This window comes from Rhodamnia argentea, chromosome 6 (assembly GCF_020921035.1).
Source record: "Rhodamnia argentea isolate NSW1041297 chromosome 6, ASM2092103v1, whole genome shotgun sequence".
NCBI classification, from domain to species: domain Eukaryota; kingdom Viridiplantae; phylum Streptophyta; class Magnoliopsida; order Myrtales; family Myrtaceae; genus Rhodamnia; species Rhodamnia argentea.
Window position 1 is genome coordinate 2507535 of NC_063155.1, and position 15015 is coordinate 2522549.

Below are 15015 nucleotides of genomic sequence, written 5' to 3' on the forward strand. Positions count from 1 at the left end.
TGAAAACATTCGCAATAATTTGCAATGTAACGTTTGCAAAAGATGGAGTAAGAAGTTGGAGGTTGAATACGCCATGCGAGAGATCGTGGGTAATTATCGCCTTGCCAATTTTCGATAGATAAGTGCGAACAAAAGTTGTTGAAAATGCATCTCGAATTTGGGCATGAAAATGAGGCTCTTCTATGTTAAATGGATTTTCTAAAATGGGGTTTTGTTGTTTTCGATCCAACTCTTGTCTATATTATAAGAATTGTCTTTATTTGCGAAGAGTATCGGAGATACAACTTCTTCATGAATTACACTTTGGAGTAATTCGAGAGTGTAGAAGCCGATTAAATTTTACATTACTATTTGTTCATCCCTTTGAGGGATTGATATACTATTTTGTGAGGAATTGTAAGGCTATTACCATATGAGTTATCGAGTGTAACCAGAGGTTGGAAAACACACTAAGAGTGTTTATGTGACTAGAGTTTGGTTGTGATCTCCTTTGTGGTGCTTGATCTTCGGTGAAATTTTTTTATCCTTTTACACATTTTACTATTCAATCGCTTGTTTTTCGCAATAAATTGTGGGTGGTTATCATCTTGCGAGTTCCCGATAACCAGAGCGAATTAGTGATCAAGTGGCATGCGGTTCCGTAGGTAATTTACAATAAAGGATTTCAACTGTACAATAACGGACAGAAAAATCAATCAATGATGTCTCCATAACTGTGGAGGCAGACGCCAAATCCAAAAGTTTGAATATTTCATTATGAAAAGTTTCACCTTTGATGGTAAAAGGTAAAAGCAAAAATATAGGAGATGGCCAAAACCCTAAACCCGACACCATAAATTTCACCCATTCCTCTCTTTCTTCATTTAAGAGCAAGGCAAAATCCCACCTGGAGTCGAAGATAAGGCAACAGAGAATCAATCACTTCACAGCAAGAACACACCTGAAGGAAATTTGTCCAATTCCATCATCCAACCGTCTCTCATGCAATGCAACCACTCCTGACCAACCTTTGGTTCTCTCTTGGACGGAAGGTTGGTCTTTGCTCTCCAATCATCTTCTTTGTGCTTTTTGTAGGTGGGAAGTTGGACCAAACCCGGACGGCGAACCACCCAACAAATTGACATTGACTCAACAAATGCGAGGAGTCCTTCGCTCGCATGGACAAATACTTCTCGAAGCCAACTAAAACGTTTTTGGAATTTCTTAATGGAAAAAAAAAAGGAAAAAGAAAATGGATGGAGGGCGCTGTGGCAGCTATCTCTATGACGTTAGAATGAGGGTCTCACATTCGTCATGGAATATTTGATAAACCCATCATTGCAACTCCCTCGACGTCGCGGCCCGAATCTCTCAACTAAGCATGTAAATGCGCGAGATGAAAAGCTGGTGAGAGGTCAGCTGGCGAGAGGTCAGCTGGTGATATGGCTCGAATTAATAATCTTGTGAAAAGCTGCGTGACCCTTTTATTATTGAGCCACTTGCTCAATTATACGTTGATAATTTGGCTATAGGCATTAGCTGACTATACTCGACAATAAAATGTTTTACTTTCGAATTCATTGATATCACATAGTATGAATTACTTTTTTTTTTTTTGGTAAGGCGTAGTATGAATTACTTTGACTATTTAATAATTTTTTTAAGGCAATTTTTCAAAAAAAAAAATAATCTACATAAAAGACATATACGTAAGTGCGAGAAGCCAATTCATGAAAGTTTCCAATAAAATTTTTCATTGGGTTAATGTAATTAGCACATTGGAAAAAATTCGGGGCATTTTCCTTCTAGAAGACTAAGACCCAACTTTACTTTATTATCCAAGTTCATCGTATTAAATGAAACAAGAACTTCAAAGTGATTTAAGTTATTAAGAACAACGGAGAAAAGAATTAGAAGGGTACATAAGTTTGATGAAAAATAAATATTTTCGTGAAAATGATGGTATGTATTGTTTGTAAAAACAAATGAACGAAAAATACTTTTATCGTCCACGAAAATATTTAGAATTAAATGTTATCGATGATGCAAATAATTTTCATTGATTAATTATTTAAAACGATACTCGCAATCATTTCTAGTAAAATATTTTTTAAATAATTCATTTTGCACGGGACAAACGGAGCTTAGCGAAATTTATAGAAGTAAGGATGATGATGGAATGAACATTTTTGTGAGAGACCACTTCCGAAATCTCTCCCCTTTTACATGTCCAGCGCATTTGATTGCAGTAATGTCTATTACATTATAAGTCCATCGCAGGTTGAGTGCCTATTACAATATTTGCTTAGCTATTACAGCGTATTTACCATTGCACCATTGTCTTTTTCTCGGTTGACCCTGTAAATGTTAGATTATTTAAATTGATTTTAATTAAGAATTGAATTTATCTGCATTATTTGGAGGGAAAATTTCAAAAAAGGGCCCCAAATACCCTCACTTTCTCAAAAAAGGGCCCGAAATGAACTTTGTGTCAAATGAGGGCCTGAAGTGCATTTTGTGTTTCAAAAAAGGGCCTAACTAGGGGGTTTTGGGTCTTTTTACATTTTCTGATTTATTTCCTTTTTTCTTTCCTTTTTTTCTTTACGTTTTCCTGCTTCTTTTTTTTGCCTCCACCACCTCTCTCTCTCTCTCTCTCTCTCTCTCTCTCTCTCTCTCTCCCACCACGCCCTTCCCTCACCCAGATCCAGCAAGCCCATGCTCAAATCATCACCCGGATCCGGTCCACCGGCTGTGATCGCTCGCGTAGGGCAAGGGTCTCCCGCTTGACCCGAGAGACGGCGACCCTTGCCCAACGCAGGCCGAGGCCGGTGGTGGTGCCTTTGAAGATGTACGCGTGCTGGAGACGGGCTACCTACGTTACGTCCCGAGGTCCATTTTTTCGACCGTAGTTTTGCTTTCCTTTGCTACCAAAAGCGCACAAGTCCTTGCTCGATGATGCTCGGATTCGATCCTCAACTTGTGCGTAGATTTTTATTGGAACCGGACCGGCACCCGACCCAGTTGCACTCCCTCTGCTTCCCCTACAGTCCAATATTCTCCATCTATATCTCTCTCTAACCGCAACGTCCCTTTCATCGTCCCCGAAGAACTATAGTTGGGCCTCGCTTGGGTCGACGTCGAATGAGGGCGACGGTCGCCCTCGCCTGGGCCGGGCGGGCGACTCTTGCCCGTCGCCGCAGCATCGACGCTTAGACAAAGACCTATCCAAAAGGGGGATAGCTTCGGGCGAGGTATCATATCATGTTATTGGAGGCGAAAACAAATGGGGGCTTGATGTTGTAGAGGAAGAGGTGGAGGAGCAGGTGGCCTAGGAGGTGGTTCTTATTCTTGACGGTGGCGGCGTGGCCGAAGAGGGCGATGATTTGAGCATGGGGTTGCTGGTTTAGGGTGAGGGAAGGGCGTGGTGAGAGAGAGAGAGAGAGAGAGAGAGAGAGAGAGAGGTGGTGGAGGCCAAAAACCAAAAAGGAAAAAGTAAAGAAAAAAAGGAAAGAAAAAAGGAAATAAATCAGAAAATGTAAAAAAAAACCCAAAACCCCATAGCCAAGCCCTTTTTTGAAACACAAAAGGCACTTCAAGCCCTTATTTGACACAAAGTTCACTTTAGGCCCTTTTTTAAGAAAATGAGGGTATTTGGGGCCCTTTTTTGAAATTTTCCCTTATTTGGACAATGATACCACCAGTTGGTGTTATGTCGAATTAATCACATATCATATAAAATAATGAATAATACGTACATAATTGATGCAACGTTAATTAGGATGTCTCGATTATACATAATGAGGAGCCGTATAGTCGTAGGTTATGTGGTTACCGTTATTATAATGATAATTGACGGCTAAAGTGCTAACTATTGTATTCCCTCCAATTTCAATTTTTAAGGGTATTTTGAGAATTATAATGCTATTTACTATTTTTTTTTACAAAGTATTACTTAAAATCAAACAACATAACAACTAATTTTATCATCTTTGAGTGTAACGGCTATCGCATTACAATTTTATTCCATCGCTACATCCAAACGGGCCAATAGTACAGAGATAAAGGTTTGAGTTTACGGACGTCCTTAAAGTTAATACTATACATACGTGGCAACTAAAGTGATTCGAATTTTAAGTGATAATATCGATCGGACATATCACGAGAGTAATTAACGTACTTAACGGTCGCGATTTTTTTTGCCAGCGATTGAAAGAGAGAATCCCGCTTGCAAGTTATTATCTCTACACGTTGGAATTACGTTAATGCCATTGGAAAATGAAAATATTCCCTTTTGACCAATATACCCTCGTGGAAACCCCTTTTAACTTTTCAATAGGGAACAACTTTTGAAAAGGACAAATTTTTTATTTTTCTTTTTTAACCCTTTTTATTTTTATTTATTTCTTTTTTTTAAAGAAAAAAATTAAAAAGAATAAAAAAAAAGGCTACCGGATCCAACCACCACCACCTCAAAGTCCGTGTTTCTAAGCATCCTTCGGTCAGCGACAGCAGCATAGACACAGAGCCCCTAAATCCATGGAGCCACGGCCACCCGAACCACCTCCCTCTTCTTCCTCAGCCCAGGTCCTCTCTCACATGGACCTCCACGCGCCGCCGCTCCTCGACGACAGCGCCGCCGCTGACTCCGTCTGGGACTTCGGCGACCTCCTCGATTTCACCGCCGACGACCACCTGGTCATCCCCTGGGACGAGCCCCCCGTGCTCGACAACCCCGCCTCCGCCCCCTCCGACCCAGATCCCGACCCTTCTCCGGAGGACCCGGCGGACGATGCCCCGGTGGCGACCCGGGTCAGGAAGCGGGACCCCCGGCTGGTCTGCTCCAACTTTCTGGCGGGGCGCGTCCCGTGCGCCTGCCCGGAGCTCGACGCGATGATGGAGGAGGAGGAGGAGGCGGAGGGATTGCACAAGAAGAAGCGGACTCGGGCCCCGAGGGGGGCGGGCCAGGGGATGGCCCGGTGCCAGGTTCCGACCTGCAAGGCCGACATCCGGGAGCTCAAGGGGTACCACCGGCGCCACCGGGTTTGCCTCCGGTGCGCCAACGCATCAGCCGTGGTCTTGGACGGGGAGAGGAAGAGATACTGTCAGCAGTGTGGCAAGTAAGCTTTAATTTGCAGTTGGTGTGGGGTTTCGGGTTGTAGCTTTTTGAGTGATGATTTGAGATTGTTTGTACTAATCGGTTCCAGAGTTGTTTGTTTTTCAATATGAGATGATTATTGCGGTGGTCGGTGTTGAAGTGAAGTTAAGTGGTCGTACTCTGTTTGTGCTCAATTGGAGACTGGTTGAATAGTCGTTGCTAGTTTCAACCAAAAAAAAATAAATATTGTAGTTGCTGGTAACTCTGCCATTTTACATTCCGATTCTGAGTTCCATTAAAGATTTAAGTGATGTGAATTCAGTCATGTCATTGTCATCCATGTTGCATATTGGCCAATGGGCAATGAGGTTGCTGCTGCCAGAGTCAGTTTGGTATTGTTGTGGCATTAATGGGTTTAGTCATGTGGCATGGTCATATACCTTGTGTTGGCTAAAGGGTACTGCTATCCGGTATTCCTGGACCTGCTTCTTGTTCTTAGCTCCTAGCTCGACTGGCTCATCATCATCTCAGTTTTCATGAATCGTGGGGCAGTTGCTGCTGCTCGGTGAACTTCGACATTTGGCAGAGATAGCGACTTAGGCGCAGAGATAATCTACTGGGATTGCTATAATGACTAAAAGCTGTTGCTTGGTGTGTTTCAGGATTGGTGTTGTCGGATACTGGTAGTTCTCAAAATCGTTAATGTGCAGTTTATTCGACATTTGGCAGAGATAGCGACTCAGGCGCAGAGATAATCTACTGGGATTGCTATAATGACTAAAAGCTGTTGCTTGGTGTGTTTCAGGATTGGTGTTGTCGGATACTGGTAGTTCTCAAAATCGTTAATGTGCAGTTTATTCGTGCTAGTAAGGATAATCAGTGTCTTTCTTTTTTTAGGGGATAATGTGTAAATAACCGTATAAATGTGATATCGAGGTGGTGAAACTTTGAAATAACAGAAGTTTGAGAAGCTTGGTGGATTACTCCGGTGGCCAAGTGTTCTGTTGAAGTGACGGTAGCTTTTCAAAGCGGACCCCGTACTTCAAAAAGAATGGCAGATCGGTTTTTTATTACATCTGTTTGTGTACAAGCTTGTTTTTAGCTTGGTGTGATGGCATTTGTAATATATCAGGCATATTCCTTCCAGCTTAAATCCTAGTTTCCTGATTGCTTTCGGAGTTAATCTTGTTTGGCTCAGTTGCCATGTTACTGGAATTCTTGTTGCAACAGCTTCTTCTTCTCTGAATCCCCTTTTGGACTATTATCTTCAATCGACCTAGTTTGGTCAGTTGATGACACGTGTTTCTATGGTATTTAGTGATTAACGCATGGTAGAGTTTTCTGTTGCGTTTCATTTACCTAAGCCAATTTCTTATTAGAAGGCATTTTGCCTTTTTCATACATGGCTATGTATGCAGTTTAACTTGGATAAACTCATCGTGGAAGTATCTGATAACTGAATGATGAAGGAAATTGGCTAGAGTATCATATAGTCAAGTGTTGTTTCATGAGCTCAATCGATATAGTTGAAAAGGCACTGTTTTTTACGTCTTGTTGAGGGGGCAGATGATCTTACGCTGCAATAAGAAAGTAAAAAATAGTGTTTGTATTTTCTGGAAGCAATTGCGGAACGCGATGCATATATTTTCATACGTAAAGAAGGAATTGATACGCTGAAACTGATGTTGTATGCCTTTCTTGTTGACATGATATTCAGTTTGTTTTGTATGGGTTCTGGATTCAAATTGCCACCTTCTGCTGTTCTCTGGTCTAATTACTGAAGATTTAAGCATGAAACTTAGAGAAAAGTTTTAGTTTCTATCTGGGAGTTATCTGATCATTGGGCTTTTGTCTGGTGTGTTCTTGTCTAAATGAGGAATAGTGTATAGTTGTTGACACCTTAGGCGAAACAGTTGTATTGTGGGATTATATCATTGTTAATTGCCTCATAATGTGTTTTCCTTTCACAGGTTTCACATCTTGTCAGACTTTGATGAAGGTAAACGAAGTTGTCGAAGAAAATTAGAGCGCCATAACAAAAGAAGGAGAAGAAAGCCTGTTGATTCTGGCGGTGAACTAGCAAAGGAATTGCAACAAGATATTCATTCCGAAGATGTTGGCTGTGATGATGAAGATGGGAAAGGTACAGACAATAGCAATTAATATAAGTTTTTTCTTGATTATGTTTGTCAACAAGCTAATCCAACTGCTCATGTAATGTAACAGATACCTTATGTTTGAGTGGCCAGTTTGGTGAAAAGGAAGCCTCACTAGAGCCTGAAGATGGAGGAGTACCTACACCAGAAACTGCTCCTGAATGTCAAATTATTCCTACAGATAGCATTGCATCTTATGTAGTTTCTCGTGAAACCCAAATGAAAAGTAGGAAAGATAATTCGAAATGTGCACTTTCTCCGTCCTATGGTGACAATAGGAGTGCATACTCTTCTGTGGTGCGTCTGGCCTGGATGGTGTACTTGCTTTGTTTTTATCCCCTTTTTATTGTTGATATCCATGCGTTTTGGGTTCTTAGTTGAGTTATACTAATTCATTCAAGTTTTTTATTAGTGTCCAACAGGTCGAATTTCATTCAAGCTTTATGACTGGAATCCAGCAGAATTTCCTAGACGTCTTCGCCACCAAGTAATCTATACTTTGTACTTAACTATCTTAAATCAGACAACATCTTCTTAGCGCAGGCAGAATTGAATGGCTTACATGTGGTTGAATAATATTCAGATATTCCAGTGGTTGGCGAGCATGCCGGTGGAGTTGGAGGGTTATATCCGGCCTGGATGTATTATTTTGACACTGTTTATCGCCATGCCCAAGTTGATGTGGGGAAAGGTAGTGCTTGCAAAATAGGAAACTTGTATGGTGGTGATTATTTGTCTGAACTACTTTAATTTCGGCTTTCATAGTATAGCAATTGTTGCTTGTTTAAGCCCTATGATAAGTGGGTTTGGGTTTCCTTTTAATGCTGGGGCAGTAATATATGAATGTTCTGTGAAGTTGTACCCAGCATTACAATTTCGATCTCTGTAGCATTTCCTTCACATCAAACTAATATTATTTGGTTTGGCAATGGAAATAGTGCAGTAGATATAATTTGGCTCCTTCTCTTGATTACAAGTTCTTCCATTTAGCTTTGTATCAGTTAGATTGTTACAGGGGTTTTTACTGATCTCAAGAAATTGTGAAGCTTGATTTAGTGAGATTGCTCCATCAGCTTCTGCTCTCAGTTCCTTCCTTTGCTCATATTTATTTGTGTATGGTTTCTTGACTTATACATCTTGTGGCATCAAGCAGTTATATGAAGACCCTGTATCACATATAAACGATTTCCTCCTTCGGCCTGGAAGAATGCTCTCCGGAAGAGGCACTATTTATATCTTGATGAATGACATGGTTTTCCATCTTATGAAAGGTAAGTTGATTCCCTTCGGCCCTCATTAGCAAGCCTGCTTGTGGACCATCGATATTCCCTCGATGCTTATGGATTACCTTTCATAGTACGGTCATCTACTTTTCTGGTCCGAGTGTTCAGTGGTGGGTGCAGTTTGTAAACAGAAGTTCCCTCTCTGCTTAAGGCTGCTTACTTAGAAAAAGGCATAGTTTGTTTCTGTGGAATGCTTTACTTGCATTGAAGCTGAGCAAGGACCAAGAATTGATCATTTCCTGGCTGAGTGATAGCTTTTTGCTGTCAGCACAAATCGTATTGTCGCACCAACTGGTCTATCTGTATATCAGGAATGACTAAATTCATGCGTAACGGTTTCTCACTGAACATAAAACTGATAGTGGGGACTATTATGAATATAATTTTCAGTAACATTCCTGCATGTGGATCTGATTCTCATCCCAGCAGTGGGATAATTTATGTACCTTTTAGTTTTGTGAGCATGCCAGTCAGATACCTTGCTCGGTTGGTTGTTTATTAGTGCCTGGTGTCTATTTCAATTATAATTCGAGCACTGTTTAATCCTTGAGCCTCTCAGCTTTACTGTTGTCTTTGAAATTAACTATTGGCATTCATGGTGGTCCATGATGAAAATGCGTTTTCTATGTTCAAGTGTTACCGCGCCTTCTCTTGCTATAGACCATGCATTGCTTCATTTCTATCCTCCATGTGACATTACTTGATTTGAAGAAGCTCTTACAGACTTCTTAGAATTTTCTTGGAGTTGGGACTCCTCCCATCCTTATAGTTAATTTCTATTGTCTGTAGATGAATCTTCTGTCGCAAAGGTTGAGATGGGGGTTCGGACCCCGCGGCTTCATTATGTTCATCCTATGTATTTTGAGGCTGGCAAGCCCATGGAGTTTGTTGCTTGTGGAAGTGATTTGCTGCAACCCCATTTTCGGTATGGTGATAGATCTACTTTTGTTCCATATTAAAGTACCCGCGAGAGAGAGAATAAAAAAGAGTACCCTTGATTTTGCTCACCTTCTCATCCTTCCATTCCACTAGATGCTAGAGTCCTGTAGTCTGTTACAAAGTGCACCTTTAAGTAGCTTTTCCCCGTTAAATTGGAGAGCCTCAGCCTCTATGACTTATATTAACCGAAGTGCCATAACAGCTTAACTAAATATTAACTGTGAAATATATCTTTATGAGAGAGATTCTTGTGCTGCAGGTTTCTTATATCTTTTGCTGGCAAATATTTGGCATGTGATTATGGTGCTGCATCTTCATATTCTGGAAGTGAAAGGGGCATCAACTGTAATTCTGATCATCAGCTGTATAATATACATATTCCTTGCAATGAGCTCAATCAGTGTGGTCCTGCATTTATTGAGGTCTGTACCGGCATTTATTTTAGAATTTGCTTTATCTTAGAACATTTATTATGTAGGTTAGTTTTTCCCTCTTTTAGGCGACAAGGTGACAAGGAAACAAAATTTGTCTTTGTAATTATTCCTAGGGAAAAAGCCACAAAAAATCCCAAATTGTGCCTGTTGCGACACATTTACCCTAAGCTTATTTTTTTGTTGACATCAAAAGCCTTAAACTATGCCCACTTTGATATATCTACCTTAAAACTTTTTCTTGTGGCATAAAACACGACAAACTTGTACTTATATGACAAATTTACCCTTCATCTAAATTCCATCATATGATTTTTCAGCCAAAACGTCGTTTTTATTTTACTTAAGCAACGGAGGTGCTATGTCAATGCCGTTTGCTTTTCGGCGTCCATGTAGGCAGATTTTCAACGTTCCTTCATGATGGAACTTTGACGGAGGATAAATGTGTCATACAGGTACAAGTTTAAGAGTTTTGGTTCTTATAGAAAATGTTTAGGTTAAACTTGTCACAGTTGATAGGGTTTGAGGTTCTTGATGGCTTTTGCCCTTGTTTCAAAACCTTCCTTGAGATTTCAGTTGGCCTAACACACATTGATATCCTTTTTATGCCGTTTACTATTGTACGGCAGTAGCTTATAGGAATACTCAATTAGTGAGCTGAAGAGATGCTTATACCAACTTTCCAGCATGATGATGGTGGCTAACAAATATTAGCCCTGACCATTTTCGAGTATGTTTGTATCTTCTATAGGTTGAGAACCAGTTTGGCTTGTCGAACTTCATTCCCATTCTCATTGGTAACAAGGAAGTTTGCTCTGAGATGAGGATGATACAGCAGAAAGTAGATAAAGCTCTCTTAAATGAGGGGCTTCAAATTTCGAACATTGGTAACGTCCTGGATTCATGTGGGGCTTTCTCACAGAGACGAACCACACTTTCTGAGTTCGTCCTGGATATCGCATGGTTGCTGAAAGAACCTGTTTCAGAAAATCTTCACCACATTCCCCCTGTGTCGCAGATTCAAAGATTCAGCTCTTTGTTGAGCTTTTTGATGCATCATGATTCAAGCATAGTTTTGGAGAAAATATTGCAAAAACTGGACATTCTTATGGAGAATATCGCATTAACCAGTGAAAGTAGTAGTGGCAAGAACAATGATGATATTAGATTATTGAATACCCAAATAGATCAAGCAAGAGAATTTCTCAGGAAACATCAGTCATCCAAGATGGTGGTGCTGCGCTCAGAGCATTTGAAGCGAAAAGAGGAATGTTCTCATCAGGGTTTCCCTCAGAATGATGTGCTTTCGGCTGTGACCATCGCTAGTCAGGTGAGGCTTCTTTCACTCTACAAGCCAGTCTTTATGTGTGGTCTCTCATGGTTTGGCATTGCGGGGGCCTTGTAATCTCCTGTCGTGGCAACTTGTGATAGTGTGTCACGTGGCATAGTTATGCCAGTTTGTTGCCAACCGTGGAGGTACTTCTAGAGGACCTATAAAAAGTTGTTGCCAGGGTTTCAATCATATATCTGCCCTCGGAGATCAATTTCACAGTATAGGCTTTTGTTATAGTACTGAAACTTCACATGAGAATGCCTATTAAAATACGATATATATTACCTCATACTTTGTCAGTTTAATCTGTCGCACTGGTCAATTGATGCTTTAATATGAGGAGTGTAATTTTTCTTTTCTTTTTTTTACCAATTCATACAACCTTGTTGATGCTATTCTGTTTTTGCAGGATATGGAGAGGGGAGAGTGCTATAGGGTAGAGTTGCTGATGGGTTCCAATTTCACAAATAAAAACGAGGCTGCTCCACTTTTGGATGTGGAATTGGTCATGAACGGTAACCTTCTCAAGGAAAAGCCTCGCAATCGAGTCCTCCTCAATTCCGTAATGAGATCTCGTCCTGCTCTATACGTAGTCGCAACTGCAGCTGTTTGTTTCGGAGTATGTGCTGTCCTCCTCCATCCTGATAAAGTTGGTGAATTTGCGGTTTCTATTCACAGAAGCCTCTTTGACCGACCATAGGGAAATTGCTTGAGATCTCAATCTCCCTGTATAGTGTACTTAATGGACCTGACGTTATCTCATCGGGATCAAGCTGCCAGTGTTTTTTCGTCATTGGGAGCTTTGATAGCGGGAGGTAGCTCAGCTTCAGTTTTCCGTTGGGTGCATTGTCACTCGAACACAACGTTTGGATGGTAGATGCAACAGAGGTCATAGCTTGGTGGAGATTGTATTTTGGCAGGGACTCACCTGATTAGCAGATGTTGAGAACCCCCTACTTTGGGCTCAGCAGATATTGCTCCACTGTAAGTCGCGACGACTGAGAGATTTTAACACTGTTTAATGACACCTTCGTAGACGTTCAACCGTGCACTGGCAGCGATTGGGGTCGGGATTGTGCAGGTCTTGTATCTTATGCCTTTTCTTCTTTTCTCGCAAGTGAGATGATGTCTTCCATAAACACGAGGTGGCTATGCTGTGAGCATTCCGGCTTCGAGAGGAATAGGGAACTGCATGTGCTTTGTACTTCTGAAGTGGGAATAGAACTTGTATCTTATTACAGAAGGAAGCGAGGCTTTGGGTTAAAGTTTGTCCTCATTGTGGATACGGCCTTTCCCCTAAAAAGGAGGAAAGACATCAAAATGTGACATAGTTTCTTACTTCTTCTGTTGCTTGTTGTACTGATACCGTTTTCCCTCCCAGAAATGGCTTGAACCGGAGTAGCTCTTCCGGTTATCGCGAAATGCTTTGAATTTCAAAAATGGGGTTCACGACCTCTTAGGATGCTCACTTCTGTTTACATGTGTACGTGTGCTATCTTGCTGATTCCATGGACATATGAGACGCAGGTCGAAACCGGCGAATGGTTAGGGGTTGGGCTTGGAATTGTGTACGGTATCGGCTGAAGGGGACTGTTGTCTCTTGCTGTTGGGAGTACGTTGCTGCAGTTCAATTTCCCTATGTTTCCAAGTTATTGGGCGGTGACTTTGTAATATTCTGTTCTTGGTGTGCACATGGATGGATTTGCATATATGCCATGGGGTGATGGTTTATTTTATACGTCACGATACACAATTTGTGAGGTGGGTCAATCGTAAGCAACACCGTGATCAAAGATTTCTGTTTGGCAATTGGAACCTGTTGGTCCGCATTATTGAAGTCCACATAATGACCCGCATTGTAAGTAAGCAGCTTTAAAAAAATGTGATAAAGGATTAGTCAAAATGAGAAAAGGCAGGGAGAATTACAAAAAAAAAAGGTCCTAAATATATTGTAATCATTTCAATTCAGTCTTAAGTTTTTTGCATTTGTACCCATTTAATCCATTTGGTCGGCTGGCGACCCTCACCTGTCTAGATCCTGGCAACGTGTTGCCCTCGCCCATTATTGGCGAGGGTTGGCCAGCGACTCTCGTAGGCCCCAAGGGTTGGAGAAAAAAAAACTGAAGAAAAGAAAACGAAAAAGCAAGAAAAAGGAAAAACTCATAAAAAAATCATAAAAATATTAGAATATTATTAAAAAGAAGTCCATGTCAATGCCGACAATGCTACGTCGGCATCGGCCGGCCAAATGAACCGAATTGGTATAAATGTAAAAGGTTTAAAGTTGAATTGACAAAGAAGGGTCTAGAACCGAATAGACACAATTGCAATAAGTTTAGGATTTTTTCTCGATAATTTTCCCGAAAAATCACACTGGCACTTTCATAAGGTCAAATACCATCAAAACTCGTAATTCAGTAACACTTAAATATGTTCACCTGAAACTATTTTTCTATGCATAGAAACTTCCAAAGTGGCGCCACTGTCTTAATTTTACCCTCCAATACACCTCTGTATAAATTGGTCATTAAAGAGTTTTTTTTTTGTCATCTTACCAAAAAAACACCGCGCTTGATTGATATGGCATGGATTGTCAGCAGGGTCAAGGATTTTTTTTTCCCCTTCCAAACGGCACGTTTTAGCTCATTTTGAAGAGCAAAAAGGGCATCTACAACGTAAAAAGTTTGGAGCAAAATTGGAGTTAAGAAAGGGTTCTTGTGCAGGGGCGAAAATGCGAACCAAATTGCGTAACGGTAGGTCGCGAACAATCAAAATACGGTTAGTAAGCTAGTAAAAAAAAAGGTTGGTAATTCAAAAAAGAAAAGATTGATAATTTCTTATGATAGTCGGTAATTTAGAAATAATTAACCAGTTAAACAGCATTTCGATCATGAGAAAAACATACCAAAAGAGTTTTTACATAATCATGAGCACACACTATGGTTTGTCTAGAGGGGCTTTTGCTTTTAACTCTTTGCTTTTTTTTTTTCAAATTTTTTTTTTACTCTTTTTTAATTTGAAGAACTCGAAAACTTTCATAAATATAGTTATTGGTGCATGGACTCACATAACATTTTGGGTTCTTGCGGAATCTTTTTGTCTTCTTAGAAGCGAACGCCAAACATTTAAGACCCAAAAAACATATGATTTTGATTTGGTCCATTGTGAGTTTATTACACATTAATCGTTAGTTGGACGGCACATGGATGGATTTGATTATTTTAGGCTTAATACCACGAAAAATCCCAAACTTGTACACCTGTGATAAATTTACCCAAAACTATTTTTTTGACCATAAGAAGTTCCAAACTGATACAGTTGTGACAATTTATCATAAACTGGTATACATATAACAAATTTACTCTCTATCGGTTTTCCTTAATTGAAGCGTCAAATTGTTGAGTTGGATGATACGTAGCAGTTCATGGATGTACCATTTTGGGATTTTTACCATCTGTTTGTCACAAGTGTATCAATTTTGAATTTTTCATGGTACTAACTCAATTTAACGGAGGGTGAATTTGTCACGGGTGTATCAGTTTGAGATTTTTTGTGGCAAAAAAATTTAGTTTAGGGTAAATTTGTCACAAATATGCCGGTTTAAGGTTTTTGATGGTTAACAAAATAGTTTGGGGTAAATTTGTTACGTGTGTATCGGTTTGGGGTTTTTATGGTTAAAAAAATAGTTTTGAGCAAATTTGTTATGAGTGTACTAGTTTGAGGTTTTTCATAGTATTAATCCATTATTTTACTATCTCTAAGTACACCCGAGCGCACGAAAAGGTATTGTTTTGCAAGC

At 40.3% G+C, this 15015-nt stretch overlaps 1 protein-coding gene across 1 annotated transcript; it reads left to right on the forward strand.

The window, feature by feature from the left end:
* The first annotated feature begins 4427 nt into the window (after positions 1-4427).
* Positions 4428-12440, forward strand: LOC115748470 (squamosa promoter-binding-like protein 7). Its single transcript, XM_030684965.2, has 10 exons — positions 4428-5096; positions 7045-7217; positions 7301-7527; positions 7643-7717; positions 7814-7921; positions 8384-8501; positions 9303-9438; positions 9712-9874; positions 10635-11213; positions 11626-12440. Exons 1-10 carry the CDS (start codon positions 4516-4518, stop codon positions 11914-11916), a joined length of 2451 nt encoding a protein of 816 aa, XP_030540825.1. The 5' UTR covers positions 4428-4515; the 3' UTR covers positions 11917-12440.
* The last annotated feature ends 2575 nt before the right edge of the window (positions 12441-15015 follow it).